Source organism: Martes martes, assembly GCF_963455335.1.
Source record: "Martes martes genome assembly, chromosome: 18".
Classification (NCBI taxonomy): Eukaryota; Metazoa; Chordata; class Mammalia; order Carnivora; family Mustelidae; genus Martes; species Martes martes.
The window spans coordinates 31,746,310-31,767,699 of NC_137906.1; the positions used below are offsets into that span (position 1 = coordinate 31,746,310).

A 21,390-nucleotide genomic window follows, 5' to 3' on the forward strand; every position below is an offset into this window, starting at 1 on the left:
CACCTGTAAGAGTGGCTAAAATAGGAAATCACAACAATACCAAATGCTGGCAAGAATGCAGAGGAACCGGATCACTCACACATCATTGGTAGGAATGTAAATGGCACAGTCAGCCTGGAAAACACTTTGGCAATTTCTTATAAAACCAAATATGCAAATATCACCTACCCAACAATTGCACTCTTGGGGACTATCTCAGAAAAATGAAAAAGTTATGTTCCCACAAAAAACCTATACATGAATTTTTACAGCAGCATTATTTGCAGTAGCCAAAACCTGAAACAATCCAGATGTCCTCCAATGAGTTAATGAAGACCCAGAGTTTGGTCCCTCCACACCACGGAATGGGAATCACACCGAGTAGGGAAAACCCAATCGCAAAAAGTCAAAAAGTTACACACTGTATGATTCTGCTAATATAATGCTCTCAGACTGTCAAAATTAGAGAACTGGAGGACGGATTGGTGGTTGCCAGGAGTCAGGGACAGAGAGAGAGGGTACAGGAGGGAGGTGGTGTGGTATAAAAGGTCAGCGGGGGGATCCTGTGACAATGAAACTATTCCATTACCTGACAGTGGTAGTGGACAGCTGTCCCTATGCAGTGACCATGCTGCACACACACATGCACACACGAGTGCACACACATACAAATAAGGACAAGCAAAACCAGGGAAATCTGAAATTCTATGCTAGGGTTTTATAAGGTGTTATTACTGTGGGAAACTGAGGAAAAAGGAAACCAGGGATGACTGGGTGGCTCAGTGGGTTAAGCAAATGTCTTCGCTTCGGGTCATGATCCCAGGGTTCTAGGATCAAGCAACATGTAGGGCTCCTTGCTCAGCAGGGAGCCTGCTTCTCCCTCTGTCTGCCACTCCCCTTGCTTGTGCTCTCTCTCTCTTAAATAAATAAATAAAACCTTAAGATTCTATTTATTTATTTATTTATTTGACAAAGAGAGACAGTGAGAGAAACACACACACACATTTTTATTGCAGCACTGTTTACAACAGCAAAAGCAAAAAAAGAACTAGAAACAACCTGAACATCCATTAACAGGAAAACAGTAAATAAGTTATAGTACCTCCACACTACAAAACACTACACAGAAATTTAAAGAAATGCGAGGTATATCTAATCAACCCTAAGAAGCACCACATCCCCCCCTCATGCATCTCTGAAACCCAGCTGTGCCTCATAACTGATGAAATTATACGATTAAAATTGACATTAGTCATGAAGATGCCATTGACAGTAAGTTGCACCATTGTGTTACTTACTGACCTGGAATAATCTCCATAATACCAGGTTTGAAAACAAAAACATTGAGATGCCTGGGTGGCTCAGTCAGTTAAGCGTCCAACTCTTGATTTCAACTCAGGTCATGATCTCAGGGCCGTGGATGGAGCCCTACGTTAGGTTCTGTGCTGGGCGTGGAGCCTGCTTAAGATTCTCCCTCTCTCGGGGCACCTGGGTGGCTCAGTGGGTTAAAGCCTCTGCCTTCAGCTCAGGTCATGGTCCCAGGGTCCTGGGATCGAGCCCCGCATCGGGCTCTCTGCTCAGCGGGAAGCCTGCTTCCCTTCCCCTCTCTCTGCCTGCCTCTCTGTCTACTTGTGATCTCTGTCTGTCAAATAAATAAATAAATAAATAAATAAATATTTAAAAAAAAAAAAAAGACTCTCCCTCTCTCTCCCCGTCTCTTTCTGCCCCTCCCTTCCTCTTCCCCCCACTCACATGCTCTTTCTCTCTCTCTCTATTTAAAAAAAAAAAAAGGCAAGTTATAGAGTAATATAAATAGTATGGCTCCCATTTGTGCGGAAGTAGGAAAAAGGAGTGGGTTCCAAAGATTATGTTCTCTCAATCACTGGAACCTTCTACCATCGTTTGAGTAGACCTAAGCGTCCCTGAAAATTCATGCAAATTCATCTAGAAAAAGAATCATGAGCACTGAGGCTGAGGGCCCACATCCCAGTGTGACAGCACCAACATACGAGGGCTCTCCCCCAACCCCTTGCTGGGCCAGGGGTCCCAGGACCTGAGAATCAAGCCAGCCTGATGTTCTCAATGAGTGCTGTGTGCTGTGGCCCAGAGCATGCTCTGTCTGCACTAAGTAAATGGAATGAAAGCAAACTGCTGCCCAGATAAAGGACCAAAAGGATCTGTAAGAAAGATGGCAACCATCTAGCAGAAACTAAAACTGGCTTTAGTTTTAGCTCCTAGGCCATAGAAAAATAAATTCTAGGTGGATTAAAGGCTTAACTGTAAACAATAAAAATCTTACAAGAAAAACTGTTCTTTTTTTTTTTTTTTTTAGTTTTTTTTTTTATTTATTTGACAGGGAGATGGAGAGCAAAAGTAGGCACACAAGCAGGGGGAGTAGCAGGCAGAGGGAGAGGGAGAAGCAGGCTCCCCGCTGAGCAGGGAACCCGATGTGGGGCTCAATCCCAGGACCCTGGGATCATGACCTAAGCTGAAGGATCTTGGGAAGATCTTTTTAAAACACTGAAAACCTATGGGGCACTTGGGTGGCCAGACCAAATAATTTTTGGTCATGGACACAAGGTACTCAGAGGGAGGGAGAAGAGATAAAACAGAGAAAAAAGAGGCCCAAAAAAGGTTGACAAAGAACGAGAAAGAACTCAAGCCGGGGAGCAGTGAAAACTCACAAAGCAGTAGTTTTCAAGACACTGTTAAGTGTGAAGGTGGCAGACAGGCATGTAAAAAGAAAGCAAATAAATGTTCTATCAGAAGAGCCAGAAATGAAAAAAATAACCAACACTTCAATGGGCTGAATCACAATTTCTAACTACTTTCCAAAGTTACTGGTATCAGCCCAGTGACTGTCTTCTTTGGGGCAGACAGACCACCAGCGCTGCGTCTAGACTGCAAACACTACCTGGGGTTCTCTCGGAGAATCGGGAATGGGAGCCGGCGGCCGGGAAGGAATGGGCGGAAGGAGTGGGTTCCACCAAACGGGAAGAAGAGAACGGAGAGAACACAGGGCCCTAGATGCAGAAGGAGCGAGTAAATGGGAAACGAGGAAACAGAAGTAACGCTAAGCATGGCCCACAGGCTCTCGAAGCTTGGTCGGAGCACACAGCCTGGGAGCAATAAAACTCCACTCCAAAGCTTGCTTTAAACCAAACAAAACAGAATGAAAAACAACATACAATTGGTCTGATTTCTGGCCACACCTTAGAGCCAGAGATCTGATGTTTCATCCTCCGAGTCCTGTCACCCCCCGGGGTTATCAAGGCTCAGGCACGAGGCTTCTCAATCCTTCTGTCTCTCCTCCCAACTGCCACCACTCAGCCCGCCCGCCCACTGTACAGAGCCACCCCTCACTGCTCACCAGACCCCACCTCACCCTACCCGGCCCCCCCACCCCGGCACCTCCTCCGGAAATCCAACCCTGACTATGTTGCTGTCCTTCTCTGTTCTTTCTCCCACTCACACTACACTTCGCACGGCACACGGGACATGACACAATTTCAGGAGGAACAGAGAGGAATGTTTTTATGTTAATCACTTCAATGCGCCAAAAAGGACAATAAGCAGCCATCCGTCCTTGAATTCACTGACAGTGTTACTTACGACCCGACCCGAGTAGACAGGGCCTTTGCATTCCACTGCAAGCCAGTATCTGGCTCAGATGGTTTACAGAAAGAGCAAAAATTGTGAAAATGGAATGCAAATAGCCATGGTTTAAAAAATGCTACCCTATGGGGCGCCTGGGTGGCTCAGCTGGTTAAGCGTCTGCCTTCAGCTCAGGTCATGATCCCAGGGTCCTGGGAGTGAGCCCCCAACTCAAGTCCCCAAGTCGACGTGGGCTCCCTACTCAGTGGGTTGTCTGCTTCGCCCTCTGCCCTTCCCCTACTCATCCTCTCGCCCTCTTCTTTCTCTCTCTCAAATCAATAAATAAAATCTTTCTAAAAAAGAAAGAAAGAAAGGATACCCTAATGGATAAAGTTCAAACACTTCCCTATGACAGACAGTAAGAGAGGAAACTCCTGACTTTTCAGACCATGTTCTCACACCTCCCTACACCATCCCACTTGCTACACCTGCTGCCTGGAACTCCCATCCTGCCCATTCGACCACTAAAGACCCGACACTCACCTCTCACGTCTGGACTACATGATCATTACTACAGGCCACCATGACTGTCCACAATGTACATGCCTTTCTCCTGGACTGAATTCTGAGTTCCCTGAGGACAGCAACCAACTCACCCAGTTTATTAATTTTTCATTTTTTTTATTTTTTTAAAGGTTTTATTTATTTATTTGATAGAGAGGTAGAAAGCACAAGTAGGCAGAGCAGCAAGCAGAGGAAGAAGGAGAAACACGCTCTCAACTAAGCAGAGAGCCCGATGTGGGGCTCAATCCCAGGATCCTGGGAACATGACCTGAGCTGAAGGCAACCGCTTAACCAACTGAGCCACCCAGGCGCCCCAACTCATGCAGTTTATATCCCCAATGCCAATGTAGGGATCTAAAGACAGACATCTGTTGGATGGCGGGCTTAATGAGCAAGGAGTCTAGCCTTTAGTTTCCAAATTAGCCAAAACACTGGTATGTCCAGTCATAGAAAGAAAAAGTATTGAGTTTTGGTAAGTTCCTACCGGCTATGCCGATCAAACACTGTTCCATCTTAGGAAGTGGGGGCTGTGATGACCATGTGGCCTTCCAGATGATACGACAGAGGCCTGGAAAAGCTAAGTCCAAACTTACACAGCTGGTAATTAGTGATTCGTGGCCAGGATGGGCCTCTGATATCAAAGCTCATACTTCATGCTCACGGACTCTCTACCATCAGGACAGTGATCACGAGGATCCTGGCAATGATGGTGTTTACGTATTGTTTCCCACGGGCCAAGCAATATTTCCCATAGCTATCAATATAAACAACATAGCTGTTAATTACAAACCAGACAAATGTAACTATTTATTACAAACCAGGAAATGTGCTCAGATTTGCTAAATGCCCTAGGGCTACCCAGTAGCTAAAAATAATCTTTTTCCAAAAAGCAATCTATTCATTTGATCGATATAGTAAAATAAAAGAATATGCAATGTGGAAAAAAAAAGAATATGCAATGTAGAACTATCTACTACAGATCTTCAAAGTGGAAATGAAGTGGTCAGGATAGGCAGGAGAGATAATCCCACTAATGAATCCCAAGATCTTCTGCAGGATGAGAAGAATCAGAATATCTAGACAACACCTCAGACTAGTAGGTTGGTAAGAAACCTATAACAAACTGAAGACAAAAATCACATGATGAACATGCAGAGACATTTAAAAGAGGAAAAGGAAGTGCCTGGAAAAGCCATTTGGTTTCACAAGCGTCCAGGGGAATACATACGACCGTTTTCAACTATGCTGAGAATAACATTAGGGAAGCGCAAAGGGCAGCTGGTTTTGTTTCATATCTTCCTGAAAAGTTCAGAAATGTTTCTAATTCCTCACAGGTAAAGAAAAATCACCAAAACCAATCACTCTGCCCTGGAAAGCTTTGAAAGGAGGGAAATGCTCCTGACTTCTTCTGACACAGTCAGCTCAAGGGCCACAAAAATGTCCAAGTCCTCAATGTTCTGAAACAAACGCCCAAAACCAGCCCACTGCCTCCCTGTAACGGCAGTGAGACCCTGCGTGCAGAAAATATTCACCAAGTAAGGAGACACTTTACATGAAATTACAGCGAAAGTAACAAAAGCTAACAATTTCTGGAAACTTACTAGCCGCCAGGCACTGTTGGAAAGGCTCCACGTAACTCACAAGCCCCTCAAGTCAGGATGGTGGGGGCTGTACCCATTTACAGATGAGGACGTCAGGGCACGAGAAAGTCAAAACTTGCCCACAGACCAACATGACTTGGGATGGGCCACACCAAGATTCAAACTCCCAGCTCCAAATCCCATGCCACCTTCTGCCACCCCGCAATTGCGGCTACTGTTTACGATTCCAACAAGAAACTTCCAGATTGTGCTCGGTAATTCCACGTGGGAATTTCTACAGAAGATGCTTCTGTAGAACAATAACGTATCTAGCCCTGGAGGTACCCTCCAGTGCCTGCTGAGTTCTTCAGCCATTATTTCTAGGAGGCAAATTATTCAAAAACTACGTCACAGCCTCGTCATCAGCCAGCATGACGGGCAGTCCATGGAATAATTGTAACAAAGCACAGGAATGGGTCTTTGCTCTTAGGGGAACACGGAGCAGGAGAACAACTCCGAGAGAGGGGTCAGGAGAAACGCATGCATTTCAGGGCCCAGTAACTGCCCCCACTTCCTCCTGGGGAGGTTTCTAAGAACAGAAGCTGATGAAACAAGCTCTGCCTCTAATGTCCCCACATGTAAAGGGTGATGGACACTTCACAAGAGGACTGGTACCTCTTGCTGTGGAAAATCAAACAAATCTCCCTCCCACGCCCTCACGCTCTGCATCTGGCGTGAGCCCAACAGTGCTGCTTATCATGGAGACCCAAACGCCACACGCCACTTCAGACGGGCCAGACTTCAGTCCTTCACAAAACAGTCGGGCAACTTTGGCTTCATCTGAGGATAGGCGCTGTTATTTACTTGTCTTGGGTCTGCCTCGTGTTTTCCACATAAAGAAGCCTGGTTTTTTTTTTTTTTTTTTAAGATTTTGTCCATTTATTAGAGAGAGAGAGATCACAAGTAGGCAGAGAAAGGGGGTGAAGCACGCTCCCCGCTGAGCAGAGAGCCCGATAAGGGGCTCGATCCCAGGACCCTGAGATCATGACCTGAGCCGAAGGCAGAGGCTTAACCCACTGAGCCACCCAGGTGCCCCAAGAAGCCTGTTTTAAAAGGGGAAACTATCGCTCTTGCACATGGAAAGCCAGCATCATGGGTAAATACAGAGTAAATATAAATGTAATTAAAGTATTAAATTTGGTCTCTGCCCCTCTGCCAGAGGAAGACTGAGCCTGAAGCCTCTGTTTAAAGGGGAGGTGGGGGTTGCTGGAGACATACTACTTTGAAATGGAGGGTAGTGTTGTTTCTGTAGGTCAGAAGGATCAAATATGAGCAATTTCATTTAATTCAACCTAACGATAATACCAAACCAAGTCTCACCACCAATATCATTGAGACTGAAAAAGAAAAGGCAAACCACTGAGCCACTAGGCAACTGAAAGGAATCTAACACCATGACATTTAACGCTTAAAATCATGTTAAGCACGTGCAGTGAAACAAATCTCTCATTTAGGGAAACTATGTGTTAGAAAAACCAGAAGGGGGTGTAGTGTCAGAGAATGAGCACTGCAGCAAGAAACAAAGTCTGTCTGCAGCCTCGCTCCATGACCCACAAACCATGTGACCCACCCAAGCAAAGTCTGTGCCCGTAGCGCCAGTGTGTACTAGAAACTAAGTTAACGCTGCATAAATGACCAGCCTCCAAGTTTCTATTACTGGTAAAAGTAGGGAAATCATCCCCGCTCCTGCTTGTCTATACTTCAGGGTCATTGCAAGGATCAAGTGAGACATGGACATTTTTAAACCACACAGTACTGTCACAAGACTGTCACTACAAAGCAGTAGCAACAGGGGACAGCTCTTGGGCACTGTGGGCAGCCCGTGTTCATAATAGCCACCTTCATCACAGCACCCAGATTTCATTTGAAAGTTTATTTCTTCCTCACTGGATCCTATCTTGGGATGGTGAACCCAAGTAGACATCTTTTTCTTTTAAAGATTTTTTATGTGTATATCAGACAGAGAGAGAGAGATCACAAGGAGACAGAGAGCTAGGCAGAGAGAGAGGGCTGAGCAGATGTGGGGCTCGATCCCAGGAACCTGAGATCATGACCTGAGCCGAAGGCAAAGGCTTAACCCACTGAGCCACCCAGGTGCCCTCCAAGTAGACATCTTACACTGAGCAAGCCAGTGGGGTCTCAGGAAGCTCCTTCACCAACTCCTCCTGCTGGTGGCCAGGAGGGAAATCCTTCTGCTGGTGGTGGGGAGGGGGTCATGTGACCTGAGACCGGCCAAGCAGGTGTTTCCTCCCCAGAATGTCAATCTTGAGCAAAATGAGAGTCACTTAAGCAGCAGAACTTTTACCATTCCTGCTGGAAGACCGTTTCTGGGCCCCCGTTTCCAACTTAGGAGGCTTCCTTCCAAAGCTGTCTTGACTCTTTCCTGTTTCCAAGCCTGGCCGGCCCTCAACTCTGTAAGTTCACAACTTCCTTAACTGGAGTGGATTTCTGTTGCTTGTTTCCAAAGAGCCTTGGCAGAAACAGCTGTGACCATCCATTCAAGGGTTCCTACTTACGTTCATTCAACCAGCGGGAATTTAGCTGTGACCATAGGCCGCCAGTCCCAGTCATGCAGAGAACTTTGCCTAGGACAGTAAATTTTAAATGGCATTCAAAGATAACACCTGGCCTTTTGAGAAAAAAATCCCTTGCGATTACCCAGTATGTCTCAGCGGACACTGGTTCTCAGCTTCCTGCAGGAGAATGATGCAGGAAAAGACAAAATGAAGGAGCTCCACCTTCCAAATGGGGCTGAGAACTATACCCAGAGTTACATAGAAAGAAATCTCCCACCTTCGCTTGTTCCCTGAGAGCAAAAGAGAACGTTGATAAGGCTCGCTGATTCACATTTGAGCCTCCCTTCTATTTGCAGACTGCTCGCCCCATCACCAGACGGCATGGGCAGGAGTCACAGCTGAGTGATGACTGTCCCCACCGGACTTCCTTCCCTGTGGAGTGAAACTAACACCTACCTGGCTGGCACTTCAACACACAGTATCTGACTTAATCCTCCCAACTGGCAAGGTAGATGTGATTCTGATCACCTTTTCGAATGTGTGGGTTTTCCCCCCACGCCACCAAGCAGTTCTCTGATATCAGCTGGGTGTCCTACAACTCACCTCAATCCTGACACCGTCTACCCGGAGACAGCATCAGATCCCACAGGTGAAGATCTCAGCTCTACAAGACTGCACACATCCCCCCTACCTCAGATGCTGGTCGCAAGCCCAGGTTATCACCTGTATTTATGACCAACTGGCTATGTATCTTGAAGATTCCCACAACCTCCTCTGTGGGTTAATTTGCCGGAGTAGCTCACAGACCTCAAAGAAGGATTTTACTTACTAGATTACTGGAATATTATAAAAGGATGTAACTCAGGAACAGGCATGTGCAAGAGATGCACAGGGCCAGGTAAGGGAAAAGAACACGGAGCCTCCATGCCCTCCCCAGGAACACCTCTCCCCATGCCGCCACATGCTCACCAACCCGGAAGCTCTCTGAGCCCCATCCTTTTGGGGTTTTATGCAGCCTTCATTACACAAGCAGGATTGATTAAATCATTGGCCTTTGGCAACTAAACTCCATCTCCAGTCTCCCTCCTCTCCCCAGTGGTGGGGGTGCTGGGAAAGAAAGTTCCAACCCTCTGATCGCAGCGTTGGTTCTCCTGGCAACTGGCCCCCAACCTTTGGGACTTTCTAAAAGTCAGTTTCTAAAAGTCACATCAAAAGACACCTTTGTGGCTCTTATCACTTTGGGAATTCCAGGGGTTTTAGAGCTCAGTGCCAAGAATGACCAAGAACAAATACAAATTATTTCCTGAGCCATGGTATAGAGCAAGGAGAAAAGATCCAAATGACCAGAACTTGGGTTGGGGATGGAGAATTGGTGTCAGGGATCTGAAGATTTCCCTAACAATTATTAAAAGGCTTTAAAAACAAATAAAACAAGACAAAAGTAGAAAAGGCCGGCCCAGGGTAGCTGGAGCAAAGAGTGAGACTGTGTTCGGGATGTGAGTCTTTTTCCAGAGCAAAGAGAAGCTGGGGAAGGCTCTCCACCGGGGGGGGGGGGGGGGGGGGAGCCCAGTGCGGGGCTCAATCCCAGGACCCTGGGATCATGACTGGAGCCAAAGGCAGACGCTGAAGGACTGAGTCCCCCAGGCGCCCCCGGACACCAGTGTTGATGGCTACTTAACATCCTGTCCTACTGACGCACTGCACTTTATTAACCACCTCCCACCTACTGAGCATTTAGATTTCAGAGTTGCCATCATGATCAATTACCCTGAAAATAACTTTATGCAGAAAGGTATTTCAGGTAATTCCCTCAGAATGGACTACTCGAGGGAGGGAGTATCACAGGAAGCCGCAAACACTCCAGACAGGTAATCCCAGCATGCGTGTACGGATCCCCCAAACTGAATCACCACACCGCTCAGCTGCAGAGGCAGAACACAGAAGCTAGTCATGCCTGGCCGCCCTTTGGTCTTGACAGTAAATGGTTTTAGAAGGGACATGTTTACCTGCTGTCGGAATCCGAGGCGATCTCCTTTCTTCCTCCAAAGCGGATCTGGCACTGCACGGAAAAAGAAGCCACTGAGATCAGCAGTTGGGACGGGACACTGAGACATCGCAAACAGCCCACACAGGCTTTCAGGATCCTGGGACACACAGGGCCAGGAACCCCAGGTGCCCTGGGTGTCAAGCCAAGATATGAGATGGTGGACAACCCAGCCTTCTAGCCACTGCCTACAGGAAGCCCTTATCTCCCACACGTACAGAGGGGAGCCTTGTGGGAAAAGAACACCAAGAGGAAAACAAAAGCACACAGCCTTCTGCAAATTATCTAGGAAGCTTCCTCCGTATGTCAACAGCTGGCTGAACAGAGAGCTCCCAAAGGGACAATTAAAACTTACACAAATCTGTGATGATGGGTGCCTTTGGAAAGGGCCCCCAAGTTGTTATGACTGTGTATAAAATTAGGGCAGCATGATTCAAGCTTCAACCATCTCATTCGGTTGAGCCGAATGACAGTTCACCCAGGGTGGGTACAGATAAAAGCAAACCATTCTTTCTTCTTTAATTGTGGTAAAAAAAAAAAAAAAAAAAAAAAAAACAGGTAACATGAAATTCACCATTTTAACCATTTTTAGTTATATACCATTCAATTCGCAATACTGTATCACCATCAGCAGTAGCCACCATTGTCTTTTAAAGGTGTGGAATCTCCTCTGTGGGTAGCAGGCTTGCAAGATTCTAGAACTTATTCTCCAAAGAATGAATGAATGAGTGAATGAATGAACGAATGATTTTAAATGATACCTATGTCAAAACTCATGGAACTGCACACTTTAGTGTATTTTATTGTATGCCTCAGTTATTCCTCAGGAAGACTGACTTCTAAAAGGTCCGTGTGCAACACTTTCATCCCCCCAAATCCTAACAGCAACAATGATAACAGCAGCAGCTCCGGGCATAGGCTCCAATGTATTCCAGTTTAATGGCTACATTCGAAGCGGTTCCACTTGCCTCTTCATTTTCTTATTCCATATCCCACTTCTGGGACAAAGAAATTCATGCGGGCTCCGTACTTAACTGCTGGGCCCTTTAGCTCCTTGAACAAGTGCAATCCCCTCGGCAGCCCTCTGGAGAGCAGCGACCCGATGACAGAGAAGGGGGATGCCCAGAGAGGCTGGAGGAGCTGGCCCAGGACACACAGCCTTGAGATGAAACTGGTACTTGCCTCTGGCCTCACCAGAGCCTGCGTCCTTTCCCGCACACAACACACCAGGACGCCTAGAGGCCCGGCAGACACTGAGTTCTTGGAGTTCACATCAACGCTTGACACGCATTTCTACGAAAGTATTTACCTCCCTATGTGCTGACTGCATGCACAGCACTGTCAGTCACACCCTCCAAAACACGAGCGACCTAGAATTTCTAGCGCTGGATCCCAGCTCTGCAACTTATTGCCTCTAACTCCTTAAGCAAATGGTTGGCTCTTTCCGAGCTTCAGTTGCTTTGTCCATAAACTGGAAAGAACTGCAGGAACCATCTCACGGTGCAGTTGGAAGGATTAGAGGGCAAGCGCTTAGCAGAGAGGCTGGCATGGGACTTACGCAGGTGCAGTTAACGACGCGTGTCCGGCACACGCAGGCAAACACACCGAAGTCAGCCTCGTGTCCCAGCTTGCTTCCACACCCAGCCAAAAGCCGGTATCAAAAATCGCATCAAGCAATCAGAGCGGAGCCCACCTGGAGGACCCACACCCTCCCGGGCATGGCTTCCTTCCTCCTGCATGTCTCTGTTCTTGTGCCCACAGGGCACTAACTTTAGCCACCACCTCAGCGCCCGGAAGAGTTGCCCTAAAACACAACTGTGTGGAAGTGAGACTCTGAAACTGACATCAGTGCCCTTCTCAAAGGGACATCATCAAGGATGGGGTCCTCCGAAGGCATTAGAAAATCAGGACACAGGGCGATCCTCTGTCACTACTTCCGACTGCCCTCCCTGCTCCATCATGCCATGGGGGACACTCCGAGCCTTGCAGCTCCCAGAAGGAAAGTGGGAGTAGGTCCGTGCATACAGGGAAGGGCAGAAAGGACTAGGACATGCACTGCCTGAAACTGTTACTGGACCTCAAAGTCAAATGGGAGCTTTCCTCTTACCTGTTTCACTGCATCCAGCAGACGCTCCAGCAGAAACTGTCTTTTCAGGTCATTGTTCTGTGATCCTAAAATGCAACGAGGCTTCATTAGTTCTGTTTGACATAAGCCTTCTGCCAAGACTTCCTGCCACTGTCCCCAACTGGCATCAGCCTTCTCTGTAATGAAGGCACCAAAAATCTACACCATTACAGTGAAGTTTGGCCATCTGCCTATCGCTACGTCATAGGAAAGCAGCTCAATGAATGTCCCCCACATCTGAAAACTGTGTCCAGAAAGGTCTAACTCAGGGTTTCTCAACCTTGGCGCCACCGACGTTTGGGCCAGAAGTGCAGGAAGCCTACAGCATCCCTGGCCTCCACCCACCAGACCATTAGCAAAACATGCATGTGCATGCATGCACACACACATACACACACACACACACACACACATGCACCTCATAGGTGTGGCTACAAAAATGTCTCTGGATACTGCACAACTGTCCTCTGGGGGACAAAACGGCCCCCAGCTGAGAACCAGCAGTCTGTCTTACCAGGCCAGCTCCCTAGCATGCCAGGCACTGCCCATCGGCTGACCTCCCCGTCAACTCCGACATCCTTTCCCCATGCCACCTCCCACGGTACAAGCTGAAAGGCCTAATTACTCCTCTTTTAGAAGGCTGGCTAGAAGTTCTAGCTGACGAGATGTAAGCGGAAGGGCACTGGGAGGGCTCGGGGAAAACCATGCCTTCCTGATTTAAAAAAAAAACCACACACTAATGGTTTCATTCCTCCTTCCATCCCTCACACCTTCATCATAACCGTGGTGGGGGATGGGGGGGGTGGCCAGAGCAGCACCGTGCAGCCGTGAGGAAACAGCCCCCGGGGAAGACCAAGAGAACTGCAGAGACACGCCGTTTCACTGCTGAGCCAATACTAGAAACCCCCCGCCTCTCATAGAGCAAACAACCCTGTTTGCTCAAACCACTGGACACCAAGCTGTTACCTGCAACCAAAAGCGTTCCTAGTCGATACACACGGCATGCGCCGAACTTCCATATGAAACGGTGTGAGGTAGGGACACTTCAGAGCACCAAGCAGAGCTCTCACCTGAGGGCCAACAGGAGGCCCGGGGACTCCAGTCAACAGAGACACGGCTCCAGACAGAGAACACAGTCACTTCCAAGGAGACTCAATTCAGGGGTGCAAGAGCAGACACCCCACACCACAGGCCCCAAAGTGCCAGCAAGCTGCTTCTCACTCGGGCATTTTACCGTGGGCTTTGCCAGGAGTCCCAGCAGGGCCTCACCACAGAGGTGGTGAGTGATTCATCCGAGTTATGTCAGGGCCACTCGGCTGAGCACAACAGTGGCCACGTGTTGAGCACATCCTGCACGCCAGGCCCTGAGCGCTCTGCCAGCATCACGTCCTGTCATTTCTACAGTCCCCACACAAGCGAAGTATTAGGATCCCCACACTGCAGATGGGAAACTGAAGCCCAGAGACGATGGCAAGCGTGTGCACTGACCCACTGGGTATTTATTTGACTTCTACTGAGTGCCCGGCAATGTGCTGAGTGCTGCGGACATGGGAGCGGGATGGTATAGAAGAACCAGCCTCCCGTGGTGCAAAAATCGCACCTGAGTCACCTAAACTGAGATGACCTCAGAGTCATACCAAGAAGAAAAACCAAACGGGGTGAAGAGACAGGGAGGAAGGAAGAGGGCCCCACTCACCAGGGCAGTGGTGGAAGGCCTCTCCACACAGGTGACATGCGAGCCGAGTCCTCTACAAAGAGAGGGAGCAACCCTGGAAAGACATGGGAGCCCAGCTTTCCAGGCAGAGCAGATAGCCAGGGCGGATGCCCAGAAGCATGAACAAGCTTGGCTTCTGGTCTCCCAGGACCAGAAGGAAGTCTGCTGTGACTTGAGCAAAAAGCAAAAATGAGGAAGGAAAGATTAGACAGGCAGGCAGGGGCCAGTCACAAAGGGCCTTGTGAACCAACATTACAGGTGTTGTTCTAAACTGAATATTCACTGGTGGAACTGTGATCCTTACTCAAGACGGTGCCTCCTGAAAGTCTGTGTGGGGGCCACCACACAAGGCTCTTGCCTCGCTCCAGGCGCACAGATGAAACCAGGGTGTAGACACGCCACAGACACACGGTGATAGCAACTGACTTTCCAAACACTGTCATGGCTATTTTTCTCTGGAGGGGTTTTGAGAAAGGGGGTTTGAGAAAGACCACGCTGGAGTGTCATTCAGGATGGTTGGAGACTCCCCCCCACCACGCCCAAAGCCCCCCAAACCCTCTCCGGATGCCCATGACTATCAGTACGTCCTACTTTTTGGTTCAGCAGGTTTAGCTTCTGCTCTTCTCTCTCTAACACCAGGATGAACAAGTGAGGCTTGCTTTCTTCCTTCTTCCAAGCACTGCCAACAACGCGACCTGCCCTTGGGCAACGCCAACTGGAAACTTGACAAGGTTTTCCACCCTGAGATGCTTTGCTATTTTTTTTTGATCATAGAAGTCATTTATGTGATAGAATTATTACATATATTAATATATATGTTAATATATTAATCTATATTAATTATATATTTATATATGTTAATGTATATTAATATATATTAATTATATATTATATTAATTATGTGTTAATATATTGATATATTAATTATTATATGATTATATAATTATAATTAATATATATTAATTATTATATGACCCAGCGATTCCAGATGTGAGCAGAACTGAAAAGAACTGAAAGCGAGGTCTCAAAGAGATACTGTATGCCCCTGTTCACAGCAGCATCATTGACAGTAGCCGAGACGTGAAAGCAACCCAAGTGTCGACTGACAGACAGACGGATAAGCAAAATGGGGTCCGTCCACATGATACACTATTATTATTCAGCCTTCAAAAGGAAGGAAATTCTGCACAATGCTGCATGCATGAGTCTTGAGGACATTAGGCTAAGTGAAATAAGCCAGTGCCCAAAGAGATAAATAACACATCATTCTACTGGTAAGTAGTCAAAATCAGAGACAGAAATTATGATGGTGGTTTCCGGGGACTGGGGAGAGGGAGGATGGGGAGTTAGTGTTAATGGGGACAGAGTTTCAGTTTTACAGGATGGAAAGAGTCAAGGGGATGGGCGGCAGTGTTGGCCACACATCAGTGTGAATGTATTATGTGCCTAAGGTGCTTAAGACAGAGAATTTCATTATGTGTATTTTACCATGATAAAAAAGTAATTCGTATATACTATAAATCAGGAAAACAAGTACAATGAAAATAAAAATCTCAGGGCACCCGGGTGGCTCAGTCAGTTAAGCGTCTACCTGTGAATCGAGTCCCGCATCGGGCTCCCTGCTCAGTGAGGAGCCTGCTTCTCCCTCTCCCTATGCGGCACCCCCGCTTGTGCGCTCTCTCACTCTTTCTCTCTCACTCTCTCAAATAAGTAAATAATAACATTTTATTTTTTTTAAGATTTTATTTATTTATTTGACAGACAGAGATCACAAGTAGGCAGAGAGGCAGGCAGAGAGAGAAGGGGAAGCAGGCTCCCCGCTGAGCAGAGAGCCCAATGTGGGGCTCGATCCCAGGACCCTGAGATCATGACCTGAGCTGAAGGCAGAGGCTTTAACCCACTGAGCCACCCAGGCACCCAATAAAAACATTTTAAACATTAAAAAAAGAGAAAGGGGGACACCTGGGTGGCTCAGTTGGTTGGGCAGCTGCCTTCGGCTCCGGTCATGATCCCAGCGTCCTGGGATCGAGTCCCACATCCGGCTCCTTGCTTGGCAGGCAGCCTGCTTCTCCCTCTGCCTCTGCCTGTGCTCGCTCACTCTCTCTCCCTCTTTCTCTCTGACAAATAAATAAATAAAATCTTTAAAAAAAAAAAAAAGAGGAAAAATCTCCATCATCTCATTACTGATCAATTTTAGTGCAGTCATTCTCAAACTTTCATATTTACACGAAATCTCTTGGGCTCCTGTTAAAGATAGGTTCTGATTCAGTGGTCTGGGTGGGGCCTGGGGCTAGGTATTTCTCACTAGTTCCCAGATGCTGCTGAAGCTGCTGGTTCCTGACGCACCCTCACACAGCAAGGATTCTGCACCCTACCCTTCCTGATACGCAAGATGATCCCTGATCTTTTCTACAGTATCTTGATCCACTGCTCTTTCTAGATGAGATGTCAGCAGCCTCCCCTGCCTCACCTGGCAAAGCCTCTCTTTGTGGTGGGAAGAAAAGCCTGTTCACTACAGAGGAAGGATCCGAGGCTGCACAGCCCTCAGCCCTCCACTCACCATCCCTGGCTGCAGTCCCTCTGCAGGTGAGAAGTGTGCCTGACCTCACCAGAGGCACCAGTGGCCATCCTGGCCCTAACTGGGGATTCAGAGAAGGGAGGCTCAAAAGGTGCAGGGAGCACAGGTGGGCGTGGGAGCATGTGCACCCGGCAAGAGGTACCCGGGAGGCCATGGCCATGAGGAGCAGCGGAAGGAGGACCAGCGGGAAGTCACAAGGCATCATGAGTTCTCATCCCAGCAAAGCCGCTTGCTGGCCATGTGACAGGGACAGTCACTTCCCTTCTCTGGGCACTGGTTTCTGCATAAGATCATACTCTCCTAGCTCTGCAGTTTTGAACATGGGGCCCGGGTGCAGACAGACAGGTAGAGCAATCTGTGCTACCAGGGTCTTTCCTGCCACCTTCCAGTGACCAAGGGGACACGACAGCACCCCTGCCAGCGCCAGGAAGAATCCCCCAGTCTCAAATGCTGCAACCACCAGAGGGGAGCAGGGAGGCAAAGCCTACCCACTGAGCCTCAACAGTGGGGAAGCCATGAAGTGACTGACATTTAACCCTTGACGTAGGAAACATGGCTCACGTTCACCAGAGCACTGAGGCTCAGCATGGAGCACCCAAGGCCAGTCCCATGGGAAGTACCCAAGGACAGATTCAGTGTCAAGTCCACTAGCTCCAGGCTCGGCCATCTGCTAAATCTTGCTGGCTCTCCAGCCTTGCAAAAACCTCAGTCAAGCCCCACTGCCGCTCAGGGATGATTTCTCAGTAATTCTCTGTGAAGGGAAGCCCCAGCTTTCCTGGCCTCTTCCTTTTCCAAAGGCGGCCCTCAGTGCACACTACTGACCACATGTGCCACAACCGGCTTCTTTTGAATTTCTTGTTAGATCACCATCAAAAATGAAAGCAGAGGGGCGCCTGGCTGGCTCAGTGGGTTAAAGCCTCTGCGTTTGGCTCAGGTCATGATCCCAGGGTCCTGGGACTGAGCCCCGCATCGGGCCCTCTGCTCATCAGGAGCCTGCTTCCCCCCCTCCCTCTCTGCCTACTTGTGATCTCTGTCTGTCCAAATAAATAAAAAAATATTTTTTTAAAAAATGAAAGCAGAAAATGTAAAAGTGCCCCCCCACCCCATACCCCACACCCACCCTCCCCCTCCCAACATCCCCAGGGGGCCACAAACCCATCAGAGAAATGCAGTGATCCCCTGCGGCTCTAACTCAGAAGTCACATGTGCGTGTGAATAATTAATCACCGGGCTCACATGCATCCCCATTGTCTTTCATGTTTTTACCACAAACATCCAGCCTTCAGTTACCTCCTAGGAAGGTGGAACAGGGGTTAAGAATGGGACAGTCCAGATTCAAACCCTCACCACCAGCTACGTGACCATGGGCAAGTTACTGACCCCGCCCCTGCACCTCCTAGGTCTGTTAAATAAGTGAGTGTGGACTGTGCACTTGCAACAGTACCTAGCTTAGACCAAGCACTTTTCACGTGTTATTTATTATTATTCTTGTTGTGGCTGGCAGCCCTATATCCCAGAGATGTAAGACCTCTGGTTCTAGGACATGCTTTCAACTGGCTTTCTCCCTAAAGCACAAGGAAGCTCCCCAGTCCAGGCCTCTGTGCTCGCTGCACCGGGTGGGATAAGTGAAAAAGGGTCCGTAGCGTCTAGGGAGGGGAAAACAAGCAAGATGTACCAGGAACTCTATGTATATTCCTTCTCTAATCCTTGCAACAACCTTGGAGGTCAAAGTAAATGCGGCTGCCACCCACGGAGGTCACTTAGGCCCCTGATCAAGGTCACATATACACTTACACAGTGGTATTTTCCTGCCTCTCTCTATAGTGGCAGAAGTGAAGTCATGCCAGGTGTTTCTCTGGTTGAAGGCTAATCCTCACAATGCACTCACTCCGCAGGTGCAAGGAAGGAAAAAAAGGGCAATGTTCTTCGGGTGCCACTGCGTGCCAGGAATTCTGCCCAAGGTCACACAACAAAGCAAATGGTACATCAGAGGCTAAGACCCTGGTCTGCTGACTCTTAGGCCAGTGCTCCCTCCACCACACCATGCTGCCCTTCTTCGGAGGCCAAGGGAGGCTCGCTGGAAAAGGGGAGAACTTGAGCTATGCTTTAAAAAATGAGAAGGACCAGAATAGGTAAATCCATGCAGATACAACACAACTACTTAATGGAAAAGGGCTCTCCCTCTGGGGGGATGGAAATCTTCTGGAACTAGACAGAGATGGTGGTCCCACAACATTATGAATGTACTAAATGCCACTGAATTGCTCACTTTAAGATGGTTGTTTTACTAACTGTTAATTCTATAACTGAGCAATTATTCATGGTTTTAATAGCATTAAAAACATAAATGGTTTTATGTTATGTTAATTTCACTTCACTTTTTTAAAAATGTGTTTATGGGAAGGGCTGCCACAGGCAGATATTGGCCCAGAGCACATTCCAAGCCAAAGGTACAAGTAGGTAGGATTCGCCCTGGGGGCTGGACAAGAGGACTCCAGATAGCACCCAGCCCTCGGGCTCAATTCTCTTCTGTATTTCTGATTACACCGTATTTCTGATTACACCCAGGCAGTGGGATGCTAAGAGATCCCTAACTTCTGATCATGGGGCTACTAAGAGGAACCAACGGACACACTCAAATAAGGGGAGTTCAGGGAGGTGTAGTTACGATGGGCCCTATGAGGGTACAGATAAGTGATTCTCCCCCAGGGTGATTCTGCCCCCACCATGGACATTTGGCAATGTCTGCAGATACTTCTGGCACAGCTCAGGAGGGCGCCTCGAGAGGGTGCGGGCAGGGATGCTGCTACACCTCCGCGAGTGCACAGGACGGGCCCCACAACAGAGAATTATCTGGCCCGAAATGTCAGCAGTGCTGCAATTAGGGAATTCTGCCCTAAAGTACATGTGATTATCCCATTTCAGAGATGATAAAACTGAGGCTCTCAGAGGCTAAATAACTTGAATCTCCACGGGTGCCCCGATTCCCATCTCCTCTCGTCTGCTCGAGGACACTCGCCAGTAACTGTCCCCCCGTCCGTTTTTTTCTTCTCATCTATGCAATTCTTACAGCACACAAGGATGTCGTAATATCTCCCCCAAGTTTACTCAAAGCCACGTCTGCGTCCACATGCCCTTCCCGCTGCAACCCCACTTCTTGGCTGCCCTAGCCAGCTCTGCCTTCACAGGAGCTGCCAGACTCTCCGGGGGAGCCCCCGCTGCCCTGACCACCACCCTGGGTTCTGGCCCGGTGCCCTCCTGCCTCCGCCACCTTCATCCTGCACTGACTGATCATCTACAAGCGACCATAGCATCTGGAAGCACAGGTGGCAGCAAATGGCTTACTGACACTATGTAACAAACACAAGATACGCTCGATGATAGTGTGGTTTGTTTCCTCCATGCACCCTGCAAAACTGTAGTGAACGCTGGGTTGCTACCATGTCCAAAGCGCACAGTGGGCTGTCTCAGATGATCTGTATTTCTGGTTTTCACTGAATCAAACCTCCACCTTTAACGTGCCCTAGGACCAGGGTCAGCAGACGTTTTCTGTAAAGAGCCAGATGGTAAATAGTTTAGGCCTTGAAGGTCATAGGGTCCCAACTAATCAACTCTGCTCTCCGATCTCAAAAGCACCCACAGACAATACATTAAAGAATGAGCATTGCTGCTCACAAAAACTGGCCTTGGGCTGGATTCATCCTACAGGCCATAGTTTGCTGACCACCACCCTAGCAGAATTAATGAGACAGGGGTTTTACAAACTAAAATAGCGTCTGTGCCCACAGACTTTATGACCACCCGCTATGTAGTAAGACAGTTACATGTTTGGGGTCCCCAGAAGACCGTGGACCAGACTCACACCCCCATCGTGTTCCCATCTTCCCTCACCCTAGAACCAGGCACCTTACAAGGGACAGATATAGCATCAACTTGTGACTGCTGCTAGAATTCATGCTCAGTCCCATCTGCAGGCACAGGATGCTTGGCGCTCTCAGCCCCACGGTGAGTTCAGTGCCGTTGCTCTGTTACGTAACTTCCACCGTCCCCCCCCAAAAATCCACCACTATTCCAAAGCAGAAGCAAGAGGTGTGGGCAGGAAGGGCGGCCTCGCATAGGCCAGAGGCATGTGCAAGACCAAGATCAGACCATCCCCACGGCTCCCCACCCCCACACCTCCAGGATCAGGCGGAGAACGGAAAAGCGGGGTGAGGGAGGGCCTGAGGGGCCAAGGCGGGTGTCTCTCTAGAAATCTGCTGCTGGGCTCCAGCGGATCACGGTTCACAGCAGCACCAGCTAGCGGTCGCCCCATCTTCTGGTTTTTCAAGAGAAGCCAGAAACTCAGACGTTCATGTCAATTAGTTGGCACCTAATTATACTTTTTAGAACACTGTTTCAGCCAACTCTGCGTGAACCAAATATGACATACCTAGGGTCCAGATCTGCTCAAAGTTTTCTGTCCTGAGGCACACATTAAACCTGTATATCCACCTGTAAGATGGGTGTGCTGATGGCACCATCGTTAACAGTTAAAGGAACTGTGGTCTGGAGACACTGATCACTTGCCCCAGGAGCCGCACCCCAACACTCTACCCCAATGCCCAGGCCCGCCGACCTCTACAAGGCCAGGCTAACC

At 48.4% G+C, this 21,390-nt stretch overlaps 1 protein-coding gene across 2 annotated transcripts in view; it reads right to left on the reverse strand.

Moving 5' to 3' along the window:
- Nucleotides 1–21,390, reverse strand: part of SNX29 (sorting nexin 29) — a 476,114-nt gene that overhangs the window by 443,616 nt on the left and 11,108 nt on the right. For both annotated transcript variants that reach the window (XM_080829802.1, XM_080829803.1), the window contains exons 2-3: nt 12,445–12,509; nt 10,300–10,352 (exon numbers count right to left, since the gene is read on the reverse strand). In XM_080829802.1, coding sequence (XP_080685928.1) covers nt 10,300–10,352; nt 12,445–12,509 — 118 coding nt within the window. The remainder of the gene's footprint in view (nt 1–10,299; nt 10,353–12,444; nt 12,510–21,390) is intronic.